This window comes from Eretmochelys imbricata, chromosome 14, assembly GCF_965152235.1.
Source record: "Eretmochelys imbricata isolate rEreImb1 chromosome 14, rEreImb1.hap1, whole genome shotgun sequence".
Classification (NCBI taxonomy): domain Eukaryota; kingdom Metazoa; phylum Chordata; order Testudines; family Cheloniidae; genus Eretmochelys; species Eretmochelys imbricata.
In genome coordinates, this window is record NC_135585.1 from 53,313,180 (window position 1) to 53,334,136 (window position 20,957).

Sequence of the window (20,957 nt, forward strand, 5' to 3'; positions counted from 1 at the left end):
CCCACCGCCCAGGATGGAAGCATGTAACTTAGTTTCGTGGGGCCCCCCTTGTAGAGGGGGGCACGGGCAATTGCCCAGCGTGCCACCCCCAAACACTGACACTGCTCTTGTGACCTCCTAAACCCATCCTGCAACCAGGGCCGTCCGTAGGGGGGTGCAGGGCCTGGGACAAATCTGCCCCCACCGGCTTAGGGGCCCCGCTGTGCATTGGTGGCTGGGCCGGTGGGACGGATCCGGCCTGGTGCTGGGCCACCAGCTGCTGCTGGCAGTTGCTGGCGCCTACCGTGGGGCTATTGTTGGCCATAGCGCCCCATGGCTCAGGGCTCCGGCCAGGGCGGGGGACTCGCTGCACCAAAACACAGGCGGCCAAGCCAGGTGCTGTCTCCACTAACTGCCAGCAAGATGGTGGGCCCTGCGGAAGTGACAGATTCATCTTCCGGGACCGACCGCGCTGGCCAATTGCACCAGCCCACGGAGCCCCCAAAGCGTGGGGTCCGGAGTGGTTGCCCCGAGTCGCCCTACCCAAGGGATGGCTCTGCCCGTGACCCCCCACCCCCGGGGTTCGCAACCCCCAGGTTGAGAAACACTGCTTTAGGGTGATCCCTTCACTTCCCTGTAACTGACAATACCCCCTGCAATTCACGATCTTGGCCCCTGGTAGCAATGTATTGTCTGGTATGAAACAAATTTAGAAGGGAGAAAAACGTAAGGTTCCCCTAGATACAGTCAACCTGAAACCAAATCAGTTTTAATAAATAAGATAAAACCAGCTGTGGTTTTCCGCACTTAAGCCGGAGTCTCCCTGCCAGGTTTTTTTACAAGCAAATGTCCTTTAGTCATGAGCTGGTTTTTCACTCCCTTTTTGCTGAGTGAAACTCACACATGAAACAAAACAGGAACCTGACTGACTATACAGGGGAACCGATGGAACCCATGATGTACTAGTTACCGTCATCAGAACCATTTCAGGGCTCCTCCCATCTCGTTGCTGGATTCACCCGCTGCCTCTTGCCTGATTGGTAGGCTCTGATCCTGCCAAAACGAATGCACATGCTTCGTGCTGTGAGTAGCCCCCTTGGCTTCCGGGAGCCCACTCAGTGTGTGACGTTAAATAGGCATGTCAATGTTTGCAGGATTGGGGTCTTTAGGTCAGTTCTACACTACAGCCGTCTATTGGTATAATTACGTCGCTCAGGGGTGTGAAAAATACACCCGCCTGAGCGACATAGTAATACCGACCTACCCCCAGTGTAGACAGCGCTTTGTCAACGGGAGAACTGCTCCTGTCGCCATAGCTACCGCCTCTCAGGGAGGTGGAGTAAGTATCCTGTCGGCTGACTGGAGAGCTCTCGCCCTTTCGCTGAGAGTGTCTTCATTAAAGTGAAAAGAACAGGAGGACTTGTGGCACCTTAGAAACTAACCAATTTATTGGAGCATAAGCTTTCGTGAGCTACAGCTCACTTCATCGGCTGCATGCAGTGGAAAATACAGTGGGGAGATTTTGTATACACAGAGAGCATGAAACAATGGGTGTCACCGTAGAGACTGTAACCAGAGCAATCGGGAAACGTGAGCTATTACCAGCCGCGGAACAACTGTGCCGACTCAGCATTTTAAGTGTCGACCTGCCTTTAGATTGCAAACTCTTTGGGGCAGAGAACAGTTTTTTGTTAGTTGTGTATGGCGCGTGGAGCACAGGGGGACCTGGGCCCTAACATAATGCAGATAACAAATAATAACAACACAAGCTGCTGTCCAACACACAAAGGAAACACACCACAGAGAGTTTCCCCCCCTCTAATCATTCAATTACATCACTGTAACTTCAAGCAGAATTGTGATTTTTTTTTTTTTAACAGAGAATGACCCAGAAAGACAAAGCATGTACAATGGCCTGGGTATCTGTAAGGAACAGCAGCTGGATGTTCCCCTTAATAGCAATGGAGACCAACAGCAAGGAAAGGAACCAGGTAGGTGGAGCCCCTCTGCCTGGGAGAAACACTGCGGCTTCTGCAGATGAAGCCAGATGTTCAGTTTTGGGTGCAGCAGCCCCAATGCCTGCCTGCGAACGCAGCAGGGATCTGATCACCCCACCGGCTTCCTATGAGCCCCGCTGCTTGCTTTGCCGGGACTGCTACAACTTGCCCTGCAGCCGGGCGCTTATGGCTGTGTAACAGGGTGCAGGGGCATTTTGTGGGCTTGCCAGCGGCACCCATTTGGGACTGTGTCCCTGTCTCTCCCCCTCTGGTTCAGGGCGGAATATCCCCGTTTGTTTCGCTGGGACATGACGGCAAAAGCTTAGCTGCGCAGGGCGCAGGTTGGCTTGTTCCATGCCGGTCTCTAATCGTTACCCGTTTAAATCTCTCGCCGAGTTACTGCGGTGATAAATGCTGTCGAAAAGCTTGGGAGGAAATTCATAATCCCATATTCAGTGCAGGGTAGATCAGAGACAGCGACAAACTCTCATCTACCAAGAAGCTCGTGACTGTCCATTTGCTTGACTAGGGGTGTGTGCAAACCGTCCCCTGTCTCTGCACTGGGCCATGGTAAATAAATAACTCCGATTCCTCCCCGCTGCAGCAACCCCAGGGGTGTTCATACGTTGGTCTCTTTCAGGTTACAGGCTCGGGAAACCTACAGCACTTACGATCGTCGCAGCCGTCACCGTCCTCATCTCAGGTTTAATCGCAACCACAGCCGCCCTGGCAGGTGAGTATGCAGCTCTTATGGGTTCGCTCTCTGCCTTTTCTGTTCAGATCTGGAGCTGGCTCGAGCGCACGTCTCCAGGCCCTGGAGCGGACGTCCTCGCGAGGTTTGGGGGAGCCAGCATCGCGCTGCAGCCAAACGGGAAAAGCTTAGCCAAACGGCTTCCCGGTTCTTAGCTCCTGAAGTTGCCTCCTACTTGTTTTTTAATGCTGGCCCTAGACCTAATGGCGCCCCGAGCGAGGAGCGTCTTCGGCGCCCCCTTCCCATTTGTGAAACGTTTGGAAGGGGAGGTCTTGTCCTGCATGCGGGTGTGGAATTGCCATACTGAGAACGTCACCGCCCACCACTGCGTCCAAGCAATTGCCAGAGCTGCTTAGGGGATTCTCTGAGGCCTAAGGGGATTATCCTACTTGTTCCCCTTGGATACAGAGATGAGGAGGGGACAGCCCCTGTGTTACGTTTTCTGTTTCAGTCAGAACCAGGAAGTCATGTTTGGATTCTGCGGATGTCCCATCATGTCCGGATGGCTGGGTTGGCTACCGAAGATGGTGCTACTTCTTCTCCGAGGACGAAAGGAATTGGACCGCCAGCCAGAGCTACTGCTCGTCACACGGTGCCTCCCTGGCTGGGATTGACAGCGGCCTGGAGATGGTGAGAGACCCAGGTGTTTTGTGAGCGCACTAGACGGGCCTTGGCATGGCAGCGCCAATGATGAATGGCTTATGTTTGACACCCGGCCCATAACGTCTTCCATCCTAGACAGAATCTGTCATGTGAGCCAGTGGGACAGCGCCCAGGCCCTGCAGCGTGAGGGGCCCCTGTGTGTCCCGTGCCGGGAGGGCAGAGCGAATGATCTTTCCAGGTCCCTGGCTGGAGCTGGGGCTTTGCAGCCTGTGCGTGATTGAAGTGGCTCATGGTCCGCCTGCCCCAGCTCTTTCTCCGAGCAGGAATTCAGTGGGGAAACACAGCTCCAGTCCTGCTCATCTCCTCGAGATGAAAGGGAGTTCATTCCCCGCTCCGCTCAGCGCAGTCAGTGGTCCCATATGGATGGGCGAACGGGAGGAGTGGCTGGCTGAAGAGAGGGCCTGATTTTGCCCGGCTCTTGGGCATTGTAGAGTGAGCTGGTCCCCTTTACAATAAAGCCTTGTCTTCCAGCACCCCCAGCCCTTACAGAGAGCAACACGCTTTCCCTCCAATATTCCTGTAACAGAGTTGGCACCCCCCTCTTGCGAGCGCCCCCTCTGGTTGGGTGTGTCTGCGTCCTTTAAACCAGTCCAGCCCTGCTATGGGGCTGTATCCCCAGGATTTCCTCCCTGGAGACACTATCTTACAGCCCTCCACCGGCTCAGTCCCTGCTCAGTGTCTGCAGCCAGCCGGGAGCTCCTTCATTGTTCCCCCAGGCCCTGCGATCAAACTGCCTTTGGCTCCGTTCTAGCTGCCAGCCAGGTACACAGTCACTTCTTTTCCAGCTTCCAGCAGCAACTACCTGCTGTTCTGCTCTGCAGCTCCTTTTATATGGTCCTCCTGGGCCTTGATTGGCTGCTTCCCCTGCAGCCACTCTAGCCGGCTTGTAGGGCCTCTCCGCTGCTCCTTTCCTGGGATGGGCGTGGCAGAGCCCTGAGGTCTCCAGCCGGGGGCCTTGCACCCTATTTTGCTTTCTGACGATAGAGGAAGGTGGCCTAAAAAGTTGTTCTTTTTTAAAATGCCCCCCACTCCCCCTGCTGTTTTCCCCCCCGCCCTGCATTATAGATTCGGTCTATGCTGGTAGACGTGATGGGCGGGGCATCAATCGTAAACCATTCATAATGCAATACAGTGATCCCCAAAGATACTGCAGAGGGTTGCGATACCTGTCACAAGACATGCTCCGACACCCAGTGTCCAAGAATTCCCCAAACACCTGTAAAGCAGAACTTCAGCTAAAGCCCTGAGACCAGTAACTGTCTCTGGAGTCTGTCAGGTTTTCATTTAGCTGGGGTGTCCAGCCACGCAGAACCATCCTGAATGGTACAACAGGCCAGAACATAAAGCAGCATCTGTCCGTACTCCTATGAGCCGGAGCAGAGGAGCGGGCTTGGGAAGCTCGGTGGGTTTATTTTTTTTAAAAAAGCTTCAATTCTGGGCAAGCATTAAAGGCTGTGTGTTACGCAGCATTGCGTACAGCAGACGCTAGAACTGAACGGAGACGGGAGAGTCCCAGGGGTGCTCACTGCGGCTAGTGCTCAGGGGATGAGCACCATGGAAATGCTTATAAATAAACAAAAAGACCGAGGCTTTCCCTTTGTTTGTTTTGAAGACATTCCTTCTGCGCTACAAAGGGAGCGTTTACCATTGGATCGGCCTCAGAAGGGAGCCCAGCCAGTTGTGGAAGTGGCCCAACGGCACCGAATTTGACAACTGGTGAGTCTGTTTCTGGCTCTAAATTTTCTCAGTGCTAAGTCATTGGTGTTGGAAGTGCTGAGTGCAGAGAGATCAACAACGGAGATCAACCCGACAAATGTACATGGGTCAAAAATAGGTGAAAAACTAGTATTTCCACCCCTTGTGGGTTTAGTTTGTTGTGGGGGGGGGAACCCTGTGGCCCCACTCTCCTGAAACTGGCATCAGCACAAGCCTCTGCTTAGAGACTTCACCCCTTGAGGGAACGATGCAGCCAGCAGCTGTTTGTAGAGAAAGCCAAGGTGTTTTAGTTAACAGGAATACAGTATTTTAGGTCTTTAGGTTAGAATGGAAAAGCAAAACCATGCTGGCAGCCTTACCTGCCTCTCTGGCCCAGTGCCTCCAGGATTTCATCTCTGATTGTTTACTCCAACCCTTGTCTCTACCCCACTCTGTTGCAGAGTCTTTCTGCACCCCAGATGGAGGTGTCATTGTAGTGTGGGGTAGGCCTGGCAGCACAGCCGAGCACCCTGAGTGCTTGCATGCCAGGCGTACAGGCTATGCGCTCCTGTGGCTAACTCGCACTGACGTCCATGCTGCCACCTGGGCACTGCGATTATTACCCATGCTAGCGAGATTAAGGTTAGTGTGGGTATGCCCACTCGTGTTAGTGACATCTTCCTTTGCAGTGTAGATGTATTCACAGGTGCTTCACGCCACCCCTGCCCCTCTTCTGCTCTGTCCTTTCCCCCTCCCCCCCTTTCCTCTTAGCTGAGCCCCTCCTCACTAACCCATCGAATAAAATAAATAAATAAAAATGGTGCCACTCCCATGCCCTTTGCTGCCATCCCATCGTTCACGCTACCTGTGTGTGCCACTCCTACCCCTGCCCTGTGTCTGTCAGGTCTACGCCGATTGTCAGCGCTGTGAGACAGTCAGTGACTCTGTGTTTGTACAGCACCTAGCACAATCGGATCCTACACTCCTCTGCTCCTCAGGCTATACCTTAATAAACCTAATAATAAGTTACGCTCTGGGTGGCAACCACCTTAGCCCAGTTCCAACCCGCCTCCCCACATCAGGGCTTTGTTTCACATTACTGCCAGGCTGTTTTCATGTTTCACATCCCTGACCGGCAGTTGTTAAAGATCAGCATCCGGTTATCCACCCTCTGTTCTCTCTCTCCAACATACTCTGTCATGTGCTTCATGTACAGGGTAGGTGGCAGGGCTGACCCTAGCAGGCCAGGCTCTGGTACCGGGTTATGGACTGGCTACAGAGTGTCCTTTGTAGAGACCCACACCAGATATGTTTCAGAGTAGCCGCCGTGTCAGTCTGTATGATCCTTTAATACTGAGCCAGGTATGACTGAGGTTAGCGTCAATAGGGTATGTGACACATGGCGCCATCTAGTGGCTTAACAGTGTGATACGGTTGAGCATCGTATTACAAACTCCATTCATAGACTCATCAAAATCATAGAAATGTAGGGTTGGAAGGGGCCTTGAGGGAGGTCGTCTAGTCCAGCTCCCTGCACTGAGGCAGGACCAAGTAAACCTAGACCAGCCGTGACAGGCATTTGTCTAAGGCTAAGTGTACACACTACAAAGTTTGATGTGTGAGTGTGGTCACGCGCGAGGGCTGGAAGAGAGCTCTCCCCGCGCTCTGTGTAATCCACCTCCACGCGGGGAATAGCTCTGAGTGCTGGGAGCACAGCTACAGCACTCAAACGTGCTCTGCTCAGGGTGTGTGTGTGTGATTTTTCACGCCCTTGAGCCAGCAAGTTAGGGTGCTATAAAATGCAAGTGTAGACATGGCCTAACCTTCTAACTATCAGCGTAGTTAATCCCTGGAAGAGGTTACCTGGGAGGTTGTGAGATCCCTGTTGTGGGAGGTTTTTAAGAACAGGTTAGACACTTCCTCTCGGGCTCCGCTTTGGTGCGGAGAATTCCACTGTCTGTCTCTGGGCTGGTCTACATGCAGAGTAGCCCCCCGTTAGACTTGAGGTTTGATTTTATACCGGTTTAGTTAAACCAGTGCTAAAGGCTGTCTGGACATTCTTCTTTCAGTTTAAGTGGCTTATTCTGGTTTAGCGTCAGTCAGCTGGGAACTGGTACGAGCTAAAACAAAATAAAACGCTCTTAAACCGGAATCACGGCATCCATCCACACAGGGGGCTGCCCCCAGTTTAACAAAATCTGCGCAAGTTTATGCCTCTCTGTGGGTGGGACACACTAGCCTTGGCTACGGACTGATTCTAGCTCCGTGGCTTCTGGTTGCAGGTTCGAAGTAAGGGGAGGAGGCGACTGTGCATATCTGAATGACATAGGTGTCAGCACGTCAAGCTGTGAGACAGAGAAGAACTGGATCTGCGCCAGACTGTTGGATGTGGGAAATGAAAAGAGAACAGCCTGGAAGAGACGGCAAAACAGAAACATGCTGTTACCTAATAAAGCTGTCTAAAAAAATATGCAAACTGTCTTATGCTCATTTGTAATGCATAGCTGATCAGTAGGCATCTACTCCACGTAAAAAATCAATCAAATCAAGAGGGCAGCCAATGAAATGGAAAGGCAGCATATTTGAAATAGATGAAAAAAATTTTTTTTATCGACACAATGCTTAATTATCCTGTGGAACTCATGGCCACAAGATGTTATTGAGGCTGTGAGCTCAGCAAGATTCAAAGGAGGACTGGACATTTAGCTGGAGAATGGGACTATCACAGGGTGGCTGGCCCTTTAAGGGGAGATGGGTCCCAGCCGCACCTGTTACACTTTGCTTATTTCTCCACCTGGGGAGGCAAGCTAAGTCACATGACAGGCAGGTCATGGGGCTAATTCAGGCCTCGAGGGGTGGCGAAAGGAGAGAAGCTTGCGGAGCAGAAGATAGGAAATGCCAGGTAGGAAGCTCTGGGGATTGATGCTTGGTAGAGACTCTAAGAACCTCAGCAGGAGCTATGAGAGAGTCTAGGAAAGAGCTTTGCTCAGTTAATGGTCAGACGAATTAGAGGAAAGAAGACAGAGGAGAACTTTAGGCTGGGATAGCAGATTCTTTTGTGTTTGTTTATGTCCTCAGAGACATTGGAAAGGGTGGAATTTTCTTTTACAACTTAGCTGGAGGGCCAGGTCCCTGCAACAACCAAGCGAGGCTGGAAGGTTCGGAGATTCCCACTGGAGAGAGGGGAAACTGAGCTAGCCCAAAACCAGATCGGGCAGGCGATGCTGCAACAAGGAACTTTCGCTGCTTAGAAAAAAGTTACACAGGATCCGAACCCTCCTGCTTCAGAGCTCACAGCTTAGACTCATAGATATTAAGGTCAGAAGGGACCATTATGATCATCTAGTCTGACCTCCTGCACAATGCAGGCCACAGGATCTCACCCACCCACTCCTGCAATAAACCTCTCACCTATATCTGAGCTATTGAAGTCCTCAAATCATAGTTTAAAGACTTTAAGGTGCAGAGAATCCTCCAGCAAGTGACCCGTGCCCCAGGGTGGTGACGGGAGACTTTTCAGACAATCTGTTTTTTTTAAGGGACGCAGGATCAGTGTCTGGAGTTAAATGCACCTGAAGAGACTGAGTCCCAAAAACGACAGGGAGGTTGAGGGGATCCACAAGTGACATCGAATACCATCGTAGGTATGGTTGGGTTAGTGTGTGTTTTCTCCCTGTGTGCCATCCCAGCTCTGCGCAGACAGCTCGCACGGCCAACCTCGAGCGAACCGCTCAATGACCACACGATCCATTAAGATGCCAAGGCGCTTGGTCAGGTTTATTGTCAATAAAGCACAGTCCTAATGCCCTGGCTTGACGATTACAGGTACGCTAACATATGTATGCCCATTGTGATGGACTAGCTCAGCTGGTGGCAGGACTTTCCGCTATCCCCTAGACCGGACAAAGACAGTCTCTGAAATACATCTTTATACACAGATACAAACAAGTTATGTATCACTTCTGATGGATCAGGGTGCCAGCCACTGATATATCCAGGGGCCACCCGTTACCTTGTACGGGTTGGTTTGAACAAAACATCTGTGTTCATCATGTTGTTATCTGACTTTGTCCTTAAGATGGGTCAGTGTGTTCCTGAGATCTGTGGGCAATGTGCTGATATCGAGGTGTTCGGGTACCACCCTGGAACGTGTCTGCGTGAGCAGGGCCTGCCTCTTGCTTACAACCTGGTTTTGCTTCATGTCAGCAAAGTTTTGACCACTTTAGTCCAGGCCTCAGGCCTCATACCAGACCTCTGGTACACGGGCTTATGGTCCAGGGCCTCTTCCTACGACATGAAGCACCATACCACCTAATTCTGCTCAGAGGCGTTTTGTGAGCACCGGGTTTAAACAACCCAGGTTGACAGCAGGGTCCAGTCCCCACCACGAATCTCAGCGAGAGAGAGAAGCAGGGTGGGGAAAGCGCAGGGCAGGAGAACATGCAGCTGGAGCAGTGACTCAACCATCGGGGGCCACCTCAGTGTCAGCAGCATCCCCATCTTGTGTAAACTGGCCCACAGCTCTGCCAATGAGGCCGCGCTGATTTACATCAGCTGGGATCCTGCCCCAGATGCATCAAACAGTGGAACAACGGAAGTTACAAAGCCCTTACAATAATCTTCTTGGGGCAGACCCAGACAAAAGGCCTCTCCTCTGGCAGTTCTGCAACGGCCTTGCTTAGATCAGGAGCGCATCTTTCTGGCAGATCCATTTTAATTCAGCGCTGCAGGTTTCCAACGCAATCTGGTTTCTTTTTAACACCCCGCAGTCCCTTCCACCGGGTTTCCCTGCGCTGTGGAATCAAAGAGCCAGTCATTGCCGATGTATTTAGACTTTGCAGGGAGTTGGGTCTGTAGCGGTGCCGTGGGGCAGGACGCTGTCACTTTCTTCCCCCCCCATTTCAAAGGGAAGGCTGGCCTTATTGTTAATGCACTGGGCTGAGCCCCAGGAGATCAGCACTTGGTTCTAGCCTCTGCCACAGATTTCCCTGCATGGCCTTTGTCAAGTCACTCAGACCTAGATCCTCAAAGGTAGTTAGGCTCCGAACTACCACCGATTTCAATGGAAATCCCTTCTATCTAAATACTGAAATCCATGGGAGTTAGGAGCCTAGATGCTGGCCTACACTAGGGACTTATATTGGTACAGCTAGGTCTAACAGGGGTGTGAACAATCCACACCCCCGAGAGACGTAGCTATCCTGACCTAACTCCTGGTGCAGCCAGCGCAAGGTTCAGAAAACAATTCTTCTGTCCACCTGCCCGCCACCTCTCGGGGACGTGGATTAACTATGCTGACGGGAGAACTCCCTCCTTATAATGGTATAATTATACCAGTAAAAATTCACCTCCCCTAACTGATGCAGTGATACTGTTACAACTTTCAAGTGCCCGCTAGGCCTCGTTAGCTGCACACAGACGCACGTCCTTGCTCATCTGGGAAGGGACATCTTTCAGGTCCGGATGACCAGGGCTTTAATAGAAATTCCTAGAATCTGCCAGTGTGGCTCAAACCAAACTGTTTTAGAAGAGATGCCTTGCTCTCACCTGAACATCAGGTTATGTTGAACCTGGCTCTCTGGTTATTGCGACACCTGAAATACACACAAACCCCCAAGCCTTTCCATTGACACATGTTGTGACCTTCCCTTCTGCAGCACTATGAACACTTGCAGTTTTACGGCCAGCCTCATGCTATTTTGTGCTTTTCTTTAAGTTCCAGCTCTTGGAGTCAGGTGATTATGGGAGAATCTCAGCTTGCCTTTTAAAAAACAAAGTTTCTACCTGTCCTTTTGATTGAAAACATGACCCCGAAAACCAGAAGACAAAGACAAAGAACCCTAAATGCATTAAAAAAACCCCCCACTACTCATGATTTTTAAGCAAATCTCACCATTTTGGGGACCTGACTTAGGGTTTTGAAGGCTTGGGCTTTCCCATACGGTAATAATTTCAAAAGAGGTGAAGTGTCACATTTTTGGCTTCTGAATCCGCAAACAAGGCAGTAAGATTGTTTGCAAACACAAATAGGAAAAACATTAGGAAACTCACAGGTCTCTATTGAAGGGGGAGCCATCTACCCACATCCACATCCTCTCGGGAGATTTAAAGTTTAATCCAATCCAAAGAGAATTTTTCTCGGTTGTGATCATCTGTATGTAATCCTGTAAAGTGGACGAGACAGGCATCTGGGTGAATAAATGGTGCTTTAATTCTCTGAAGTCTGCTTCAGTGTTAATCCAAGGGCAATAAAAATCCAACACAACACAACATGCTGTTAGGGTGGCCAGGTGACTGGTTTTTGATGGGAAAGTCTGGTCGAAAAGGAGACCTGACAGTGTCCGGTCAGATCTACTGACTGGACAACCAAAGTCCAGTTACTGTGAGCAGGGGAGGCGGGGATCATCACCCGCGCCAGCCCCTATTCAGCCTGGTCTGTCTCCTACCATCGTTAGGCGGCTGCAGCTCCCACCCCCAGCTCCGCAGACAAGTCCCTCCTGACCTGGGCAGGGGGGCTGGGAGGGGAAAAGCAGCGAGCAACGGGGGATATGGAGGTAGAGGAGTGGATGGGGGTGGGGCCTCAGAGGAAGACGTGGGGCAGGGGCAGGGCCTCGGGGGGAAGAGGCGGGGCAGGGAGGTTCCAGCACTCCTGCGGGAGTGTCAGGTTTCTAAATATTACCCAAACGGGCAACCGTGCATACCGCACTTGGGATCTTGGCACTCCCAGCCGCTGACCTTCAAACAAAATATCTGCTAGCTTACCGGTGGGGTTGGAACTACATTTTCCTACATTTGGTTTATTATGGCGCAGTGCTCCAATATCCTGCAAGAAAATTAACTTTACCATCTCCTCCTGGCCCTGGGTCACCAGTAAACGAGAGCTCTTCGTTAAGCAGTCATCACGGCTGCTGTTCCACATTCTAGTTTCTTTAGACACCCAGTAACATTTTCCCTTGTACGGCAGCCAGTCTTGGGGGCAAAGTACACAGCTGGAGCCTTCTGGAGGGGGAAAGAGCATCATTAATGAATCATAGAATAATAGAATCATAGAATATCAGGGTTGGAAGGGACCTCAGGAGGTCATCTAGTCCAACCCCCTGCTCAAAGCAGGACCGATCCCCAATTAAATCATCCCAGCCAGGGCTTTGTCAAGCCTGACCTTAAAAACTTCTAAGGAAGGAGATTCCACCACCTCCCTAGGTAACGCATTCCAGTGTGAGCAGGAGTTGTTTGTAGCTGCTGACCAGCTGTTTGGCAGGTCAGGGAGGGACTTGGAGGAGGGTGGAGAATGGTGAGTGGGCGGGGGCATCGGGGAGAGGGTGGAGTGGGGACAGGAAGAGAGAGAGCGAGGGTGGGGCCTCGGGGGGTGGGGGGGGTTTGACATTATCAAACCGAAATATTGCAACAGTCCTGGATCAAAATTGTTTGGCATTTTCGTTTCCCAGGAAACGTCAAGACTTCCGCTCTTGGTTCTGAGTTGGATGAAAAAAAAAATTCCCAAGGGTTGGAATCTCCCTCGGAACAGAACTTTCCATTCCCCGCCAAGGTCTCATATCAGTACAGGGTCTTTGGGGCGGGGAGCGCATGGCTAAAAGCAGGTCCCACAAACAGCCTGGGGGAAAACAGGTGAAATAACAAACCGCTGAAGATGCAGCTACCCAGAAAAATGAAAGTCAACGCCTGTGAGGTTACCTGTTGAGCTGCTTTGGGGTGGGTCACACAGGTGCTGTTTCAGGTGAGACAATTTCTCCAGGCCGGCGACACATTTACTTTCGTTTCTGGGTCTCTCGGAGACCACATCGCCTTCGGGGGCCAGTCCACGCCCCGAGGAGCCCTGAAAAACTTCAGCACAACATCCATGTGAATGAACATTGTTGACTGTACTTTAAAACATTACGAATGCGGGTCTGTAAATTACACTTCCTTCAGCAGCGTCTAGTGACTGTACCAGGGAAAGAGACGGGAGGGGACTGAAAGAAATGGATAGACTGGGCATCTCCTTCGCTACAACCGTTCAGCTCCTTCTCACTTTTCCTGTCTGTGTAACAAAGGCAAGGCCTTCCTGAGCAGCTTGGGTGAATTCATGCACTGGGATCCCGTCTGTTTCATTTTGTCCTGCCTTTGAGAATGAGCAAGTTGTTCCTTGGCAAGTGTAACAGGCGTGAAAACGAGCAACAAAATCCCTAAAATTCCCTACCTTTTTCTATGTTCAAAGACCACAGAGGTTGCAGAGGGCAGCGCTCCAAAGTTAGGCAAATGTCTCGGCGAAGCTTGCTTGTGCAACTTCACCTCTGCCTCCCTGGTGCATCTGTGTTAGTATGAGGTATGGGAGGCATAGCTCAGTGGTTTGAGCATTGGCCTGCTAAACCCAGGGTTGTGAGTTCAATCCTTGAGGGGGCCATTTGGGATCTGGGGCAAAAATTGGTGATTGGTCCTGCTTTGAGCAAGGGGTTGGACTAGATGACCTCCTGAGGTCCCTTCCAACCCTGATAGTCTATGAGTCTATGATACGCAGGCTGTCCTCACAGAACCCTGGCCTTATTCAGTGCACAGATTGGACGGTGCCTGCGACAGGGATGGGGGGTGGCCTTTGATTCACTGAAGGGGGTGGATGGTGGGCAGTGTGTGAGAAGCAAGGGGGGGGGGTTGGATAAGGGACAGGGGGTCCCGGGAGGCAATCAGGGGACAGGGAACGGGGGGGTTGGATAGGCGTGGGAGTCCCGGGGGGGGGGCTGTCAGGGGGCGGGGGTGTGGATAGAGGTCGGGGCAGTCAGCGGACAGGGAGCAGGGGGGTTGGATAGGGCGTGGGGTCCTGGGGGGGCAGTTAGGGGTGGAGGGTCCCGGGAGGGGGCGGTCAGGGGACGCGGAATTGGGGGGGGGTGTTGAATAGGCATGGGAGTCCTGCGGAGGCCTGTCAGGGGGTGGGGGTGGGGATAGGGATCAGGGAGGTCAGGGGACAGGGAGCAGGGGGGATTCGATGGGGATGGGGTCCTGGGGGGTGGCGGTTAGAGGGCGGCAAGTGGGAGGGGGCAGATAGGGGGTGGGGCCAGGCTGTTTGGGGAGGCACAGCCTTCCCTACCTGGCCCTCCGTACAGTTTCACACCCCCGATGTGGCCCTTGGTCCAAAAAGTTTGCCCACCCCTGCTCTAGGCAAAGTCTCTATGGTTAGGACATTGGAAAACGGCTCTAGGATCTGAAAACATAGGGACTCCTAGGGGTTTCCCAGGGCTCTCTCCTTAGTCCCCCCCACCCACGACCAGAGACAGAGGGGGGAATTTAAGCAAGGAGGGGCCAATTAGAAAGGGGTGCGTCAGAGGGGTGGAAATCATTGGGGGAGAGTGAAGATTTATGCAAATCAGGGCATTGCATCATTTGCATAACCTCTTCTGATTTCTGGACCGACACTTTTACAACAGGTGCTGTGAGCCCTGCCCACCCTGTGCACTGACTAAGGCACGGGGGCTCCATGGGAAAAAATTATCACAATGCCAACACACCGGGGGGGCTGAATTCAGGGTTTGCACCGGTGTTGCTGGCATTTCCTAGTTCCTGAGTGCTTGACTTTGCCACCTCAGTAAGGTCCTCGTAATCTTTCAATGGCATTGCCTGAGTTTTTAAAAAAAAACCAGCAACTCCCCCCTGAAATGTAACAAAGCCATTATGGGATACTTACTGTTTTCTTCCACCTTGCACAAAACGGGCACCGTGGCGGAGCCCTGCCTCATTGTGTGCACAATTTTGAGCATTAAAAGGAGCTGAGCTTCTAAACAGCCCTATGTAATTCATTGCCTGCGTTCACTGATCACGGAGATTGAGGTGGGCTCCTTCGAACCTCTACCTTATCCCAAGTGCATCTTCACATCAGAAATGAAATGCTCCTTAGCCTTCTTGCACATGCATGTATAGAGCCTATCCAACGCTTACGGGATTATACACGCCTTGTCCACACACAAACTTGCACTGGTTTAATTAGTGGGGATGCCTGTTAGGAGTGTTAGTGATGATAATGTTAGGTTTCAGAGTAACAGCCGTGTTAGTCTGTATTCGCAAAAAGAAAAGGAGGACTTGTGGCCCCTTAGAGACTAACCAATTTATCTGATGCATCCGATGAAGTGAGCTGTAGCTCACGAAAGCTTATGCTCAAATAAATTGGTTAGTCTCTAAGGGGCCACAAGTCCTCCTTTTCTTTTAGTGATGATAATGTAGTATTCAGGCCTGTATATTTGCCTGAGATAGAATGTGGGGTCTTGAGTTGTTTGCCCATTTGCCTTTTGATATTTTTATATTCTTACTAATATGTGTGAACAAAGACACTGTGTGTTACATCTGCCCACACGCAGATGGGGTGAAAAGAGAGAGAAGCGATAAAGCTAAAGTGTTTCTGGATAGAGTGGGAGTGTAATAAACAAGCATGCACTTGAAGACTGCCTCGACTCCTACCTCAGGCAGATAGACCGGCCTGAATACTACATGATCATCACTAACACTCTTAGCAATGCCCTTATTTCAGTTTTGCTTAAATCTGCACCCAATCACGTTAAGCCAAAATAAGAGGGTCAACAACTGGGGTTGTGTCGGTTTAACTAAATTCATTTAAATTCACACCTTTAGTTAAACTGGGGAAACCCTCCATGTCGGCATCGGAGAAATTCCGTTTAAATTCTATCTGCAAGCAAAGTGCTAAGGGAGCAGATCTGCTATTAAAAATCATCCTCCTAGTATAACGAAAATCACTGTGCATGATAACTGAACTATTAAAAAAACAGCAACAACAAATCCTTCGAACTTCCCCAAATCAAAATTTTAAGGAACCCCAGAAAGGAACGTTGGTGAACCAGATGTTCAAGGCTTAGAAGTTTTAAATGTCTCCCCCAAACTGATGAGTAGAGTGGGTCAACATTCAAATTTCTGTGTCACTGCATTATGATGACATTTTCATTCCAAAATTGTTTGGAACAAAAAGTAGAAATTTCACAATTTTCTGTGGAGTGGAAATTTAAAAAAAAATCAAATCAAAACAATTGCATTGGAAAATTTCAAAATGAAATGCTGAAATATTTCAAAATTTTGAAATCAAATTTTTATTTTTATTAAGTTTATCATTAAATTGTTTATTGAGTTTTTATATTTGGTTCTATTTTTCAATTTCTTTTCATTTCATTTGCTTTTTAAAATTATTAAAAGCAGCAGCTACCAGCTGCCTCAAACAGCTTGAGCGCTTATCTTATTTCCTTGTTGGATGTATCTTCTGTTTGATGTTATGAAACCATTTGATACATTGAGCAAGAAAATCAGAAAAGCCCTGAGTACTAGCTACAATAGCAAGTTTGTTTCAATGCCTTGTGTTAGCTGGAAATCTTTTTTCTAGGACATTAAAAACAACTGCTGCTTAGAAGAGTAGCTCTTTTAACTAATTTTACAAATAAAACATAAATTGCAATAAAATAGAATGCCTCAGTTCTGGGCTGCCCAATTCCTAGGGGAGCTGGTTCTCTGGTTCCCCAGCTCATTTCTATGGCAAACACCCTGTCACACAAATGTTCAAAAAGAAAAAAAAAAGTCACAAGCTTATTTTCCCCTCCCCACTTTTGTCATATCCAAGAACATCTGAGCTACTTTTGCTCAAACTTTTTAAAAAATATTGCTCCCAATCACGAAACTTCAGCTCAAACTGTGAAAACTGTGGGAAATTATAAGACCCAAAAAATGTCCCTTGTAATAGAAATGCCGTAACGGTAGGTATTACTGTGATCTGACAGCCTGTGGTATGCTTGCAAGTGAATAACGGGCGTGGAGCGACTTACCCCAAACACTCAGCACTATGACTGTCATCAGCAGGACAACATACCCAGCAGCTCCAATCTTCAAGACAGGTTGATGCCAGTGTGGACACTGATGGAAATCTGGCCAGTTCAGTATTTGAGGAAATTATAATAAAAAAGGAAATATTGGAATTACTTGATGATTTACATTCTCTTTTAGACAAGTGTCAGAGGGGTAGCTGTGTTAGTCTGTATCTACAAAAACAACAAGGAGTCCGGTGGCACCTTAAAGACTAACAGATTTAATTGGGCATAAGCTTTGGTGGGTAAAAAACCCACTTCTTCAGATGTATGGAGACTGCATCTGAAGAAGTGGGTTTCTACCCACGAAAGCTTATGCCCAAATAAATCTGTTAGTCTTTAAGGGGCCACCAGACTCCTTGTTATTCTCTTTAAAAGCTTGTCCAGAAACCCATGCAAGAGGATAGCGTGCCAATCTATACCGCACCAGCAAATACGCTCCCTGCAACTGCTCGCAGTACTCCTATGTAGTAGAGAAGTACTGACACCTTGATTTTACAGCTGGGAACTCAGGTCCACAGAGATTGGAGCGGCTTGCCCATGATCACACAGGAAGTCTATGACAGAGCAAGTTCAGATCTTTAGAATCACAGTCCAGCATCTTAGCCACCAGACCACCCTACCTTGGCTCATCGAACAATAAATAAATCATGATTCTGGGGGCTACCATACAGCTGTCCATCAGCGAATGTCCATTTTAAGAGCATCCCTGAAACTGCCTAGGCAGAATTATGCAGCCCCTAATGTTATCATGAAGTAGTAAAACAATAGCAATTGTTCTGCAGCATATTGTGGGAGAACGTGTCTGTCCCTGAGCCTACGACCAGCCAGCAGCGTGTTGGGTCTTCCCCTGAGGCCCTGCTCCTGCGCTGCCTCTTCCTCCCAAGACCCCGTCCCCCGCTCACTCCTCTCTGCTCCCTGCCCTGTCGCTCACCCTTATGGCCGTCTAGCCCCCCCGCCCCCCTTTCTGGCACTCCTAGAGTTGCCAGTTTTGGTTGGACTTATTCCTGGAGGTTTCATCACATGACCTAAGATTTAATCTGTGATTTCTGGAGACTGCAGGACAATCCTGGAGGGTTGGCCACTCTAGTGAGACGCGGCTGAATCAAGGTGTTGATCTGTGTGAATCCCTGGAGAGGGACAGAGGCAGGGCAGCTGTTTCTTTGGGCTCAGGCAGAGGAAAGCTGGCCTGGCAGGCTGAGAATATGGCTACCTCTCAGCCAAAGGGGTAAGGTTTTTATCCGAGACCAAAGAAAACCACAAAGAGCAAAAATAGAGTCGTTGTGAGAGAAACAACAGAGGGTGTCTCTTGCTTTTCAAGATCCTCCTTCTCAAATCCCTTCACACCCCAGCCAGGCGTCTTACATTTAACAGTCCAGAAAACAAGATTATGGCAACGAACACCAAAACTAAACAGCTCTACCTGTGCCCTTATCACAGCTGATTAACATCGTACATCAAATCAGCAGACGACACCAAAATTGGATGGGGACATAATTGATTAAACGAGATCAGAGCCCTGGGGGCTGCCAGCAGCTGGCGAAAATGTCAGAGTGAATAAATGTAATGCCCTGGCCCCGGGAGAGGAAATCAACTGCTGAGAGAGAACATGGAGGGGGTGGCTTTAAACCAAGGTCACTTTCATTTTGTTTTATCGGCCTAGTGGATGGACCGGTGGAGTGGGATGCAGGAAACCACGGTTCTTTCCCAGCTACTGCTCTGACCACCTGGGGGATGCCAGGCAAGTCATTTTCTTGCTCTGTGCCTCAGTTTCCTCATGTGTAAAACAGGGATAATGATACTGACCATTGTAAAGCACTTTGAAATCTAGGGGTGAAAAGCCCCAGGTAAGATCTAAGGATTTTTATTTATTTCAGACCTAGCATCAGTAAGCAGTTTAACACTGTTGCAAAAAACAAACAAACAACAACAAAAACCCCACCCCTAACATCGTGCTGGGATGTATTAACAGGAGTGTTGTAAGCAAGACACAAGAAGTAATTCTGCTGCTCTACTCCATGCTGATATGGCATCCGATGAAGTGAGCTGTAGCTCACGAAAGCTTATACTCAAATAAATTTGATAGTCTCTAAGGTGCCACAAGTCCTCCTTTTCTTTCTGTTGCAAATGTAAGCTTCTTATCTGAAGGATTCAGGGCTAAATTCTGATCTCACGGACCCTGGTGTAAATCCTGAGTGACCTCACTGCAGTCAATGGAGTCGGGGTTGGATCCTGATCTCAGTGACCGTGGTGTCAATCCACAGTGACTCCAGAACTAGTTAGTCTGGGTTTACACTGGTTTAAATGAGAGCAGGGTCTTTGCCCTGCTTCTGAAATAATACATTTAAATTCACTCTCTGAGCATCCCGAATCTCAATGCTCATTCTCGCTCATTCTTCCCCAGACTCAACCGTGGAAGCTTTTTTTCATCCCTTCTGTGACAAAGTGGGAAAAATTTGTAATATTTTCATGATTCCTATGCATGACTCAGTTTTCCTCTGAACTTTGCATTGCCACCAACGTGTCAGCAGGAGGGGAATTAACATTGCTCCTGGAAAAGTGAAGGAGACATGGGTGTGTGTGTCACCTCGCTGCCTAGCTGGCATGAATTGGGTCCTTAATGCACTGGCTGAAACCGACCCAGATCAACAGAAGGTTCAGAGAGAAGTCCCAAGGACTGAACCATCAATGCCTAAGAGCAGGAAACTTCATCAGGTGAGACATGTGAACAGAGCTGGAGAACAAAAGGGAAAATGGTGCTCGGTGGCTGGAATAGGGACTTCCCTATGCAGGGACTAAGAAGCTCTCCCCTGGGGAGGACAAAGGGACAGAGAGAGAGCCAGAGATGAAATCCATTGCAGCTTGGCTGGTTCATAGCACTGGGTTGGCCAGGATGGACGATGATGTAACTTTTGCTTCTTTGCCAACCCAAGGATTTTCAGAGTCTGTAGCCAGGTGACTAATAAATGGTTACCGTGTTCGGAAAAGGCTGCCTGCATCACTGCAAATACTCCCTGAGCGCATTGTGCCCTTGGAGGGATACAGAACAAGCCACCCACAGGGCTCTGGCTTGGCTGGATTTGTGGCAGGGATCACGTGTGCCCAAAGACCCAGTCTTGGGGTCCATGGACCACTGTGGCACTGCGTGAACCCTGGGGGTTTGGGGCGCTGAAGGGGTACAGACGAGACCCTGTGAATCTGTGCCAGCCTTTACCTACCCCATTATTCTAGAGACACTCGGCAGGAAACATTGTCACCTATGGCATTAACTTGTTTCCACCCCAAGTCTGTAAATAATAAACTAAAATAAGCATTAAGGATACTCTGAGAAAACTATACTCTGCCTGTCTTTCTGTGCTAGGACTACAGTCGGTTCTGAAGCGGCCTGGGAGACATTTACATTGACACAGTACAAAGTTTAAAATATACTGTACTATACATAACAACTAATAAATAGTCATTTACTCAGCTAGACCCAAGGCCCAGATTTGGTCCTGTCCAGCACGGGGGGATGGACCACATGACCCAGCAAGGTCCCGTCTACTCCTACATTTCTATGACTTTATATTACACAAACTAGTGTCTCTGTTTTGGACCCCATCTCTGTACACTCCTCTCCAGTTAGACACCGGGAGATGTACCTGAAAATCCCAGTCTCAGCACAAAAGTAGGAAGTAAGAACACACTCACTGTGGGGTTGAGATGAACAAGGTAAGCGGGCTCCCGGGATGTCTAAGTCAGCATAGACGACGTCCCCAGCCATGGCATGTACAGCCCGAGAAGAGAGCACACCAGTAAGCGGGGCTGTGAATCAGGAGAACCACCTATTGTGCATAAAACAAAATGAACACCACATCCAAAGCCAGGAAGTCTTATCTATCAGAAGCTGTTGAATTTCTTTCCTATCACCGCTCTGTGGATTCCCTTTGCCGTTTAAGGCTAAGGACTGAAACGATCGCGTCGTTTCAATCAAGGCATTTGCACTTGCAGAGCTGGGAGGCATTGAATTGATTGGCTTCCAGACGCCCC

The 20,957-nt window shown here is 49.6% G+C and overlaps 1 protein-coding gene across 1 annotated transcript; it reads left to right on the top strand.

The window, feature by feature from the left end:
* Nucleotides 1-1,838: 1,838 nt before the first annotated feature.
* On the top strand, nucleotides 1,839-7,555 carry LOC144274558 (C-type lectin domain family 2 member D-like). Its single transcript, XM_077833435.1, has 5 exons — nucleotides 1,839-1,970; nucleotides 2,617-2,709; nucleotides 3,179-3,357; nucleotides 5,003-5,106; nucleotides 7,368-7,555. The coding sequence occupies exons 1-5, from the start codon at nucleotides 1,883-1,885 to the stop codon at nucleotides 7,546-7,548; spliced, it is 645 nt and encodes a 214-aa protein (XP_077689561.1). The 5' UTR covers nucleotides 1,839-1,882; the 3' UTR covers nucleotides 7,549-7,555.
* Nucleotides 7,556-20,957: the final 13,402 nt, after the last annotated feature.

Excerpts from the sequence above, each read along its gene's own strand:
- LOC144274558 (XM_077833435.1), top strand. The coding sequence starts at position 1,883 with ATGTACAATGGCCTGGGTATCTGTAAGGAACAGCAGCTGGATGTTCCC. Across the intron at positions 1,971-2,616 it reads ACAGCAAGGAAAGGAACCAG|GTTACAGGCTCGGGAAACCT; the intron begins GTAGGTGGAGCC and ends GGTCTCTTTCAG. Across the intron at positions 2,710-3,178 it reads AACCACAGCCGCCCTGGCAG|TCAGAACCAGGAAGTCATGT; the intron begins GTGAGTATGCAG and ends TTTCTGTTTCAG.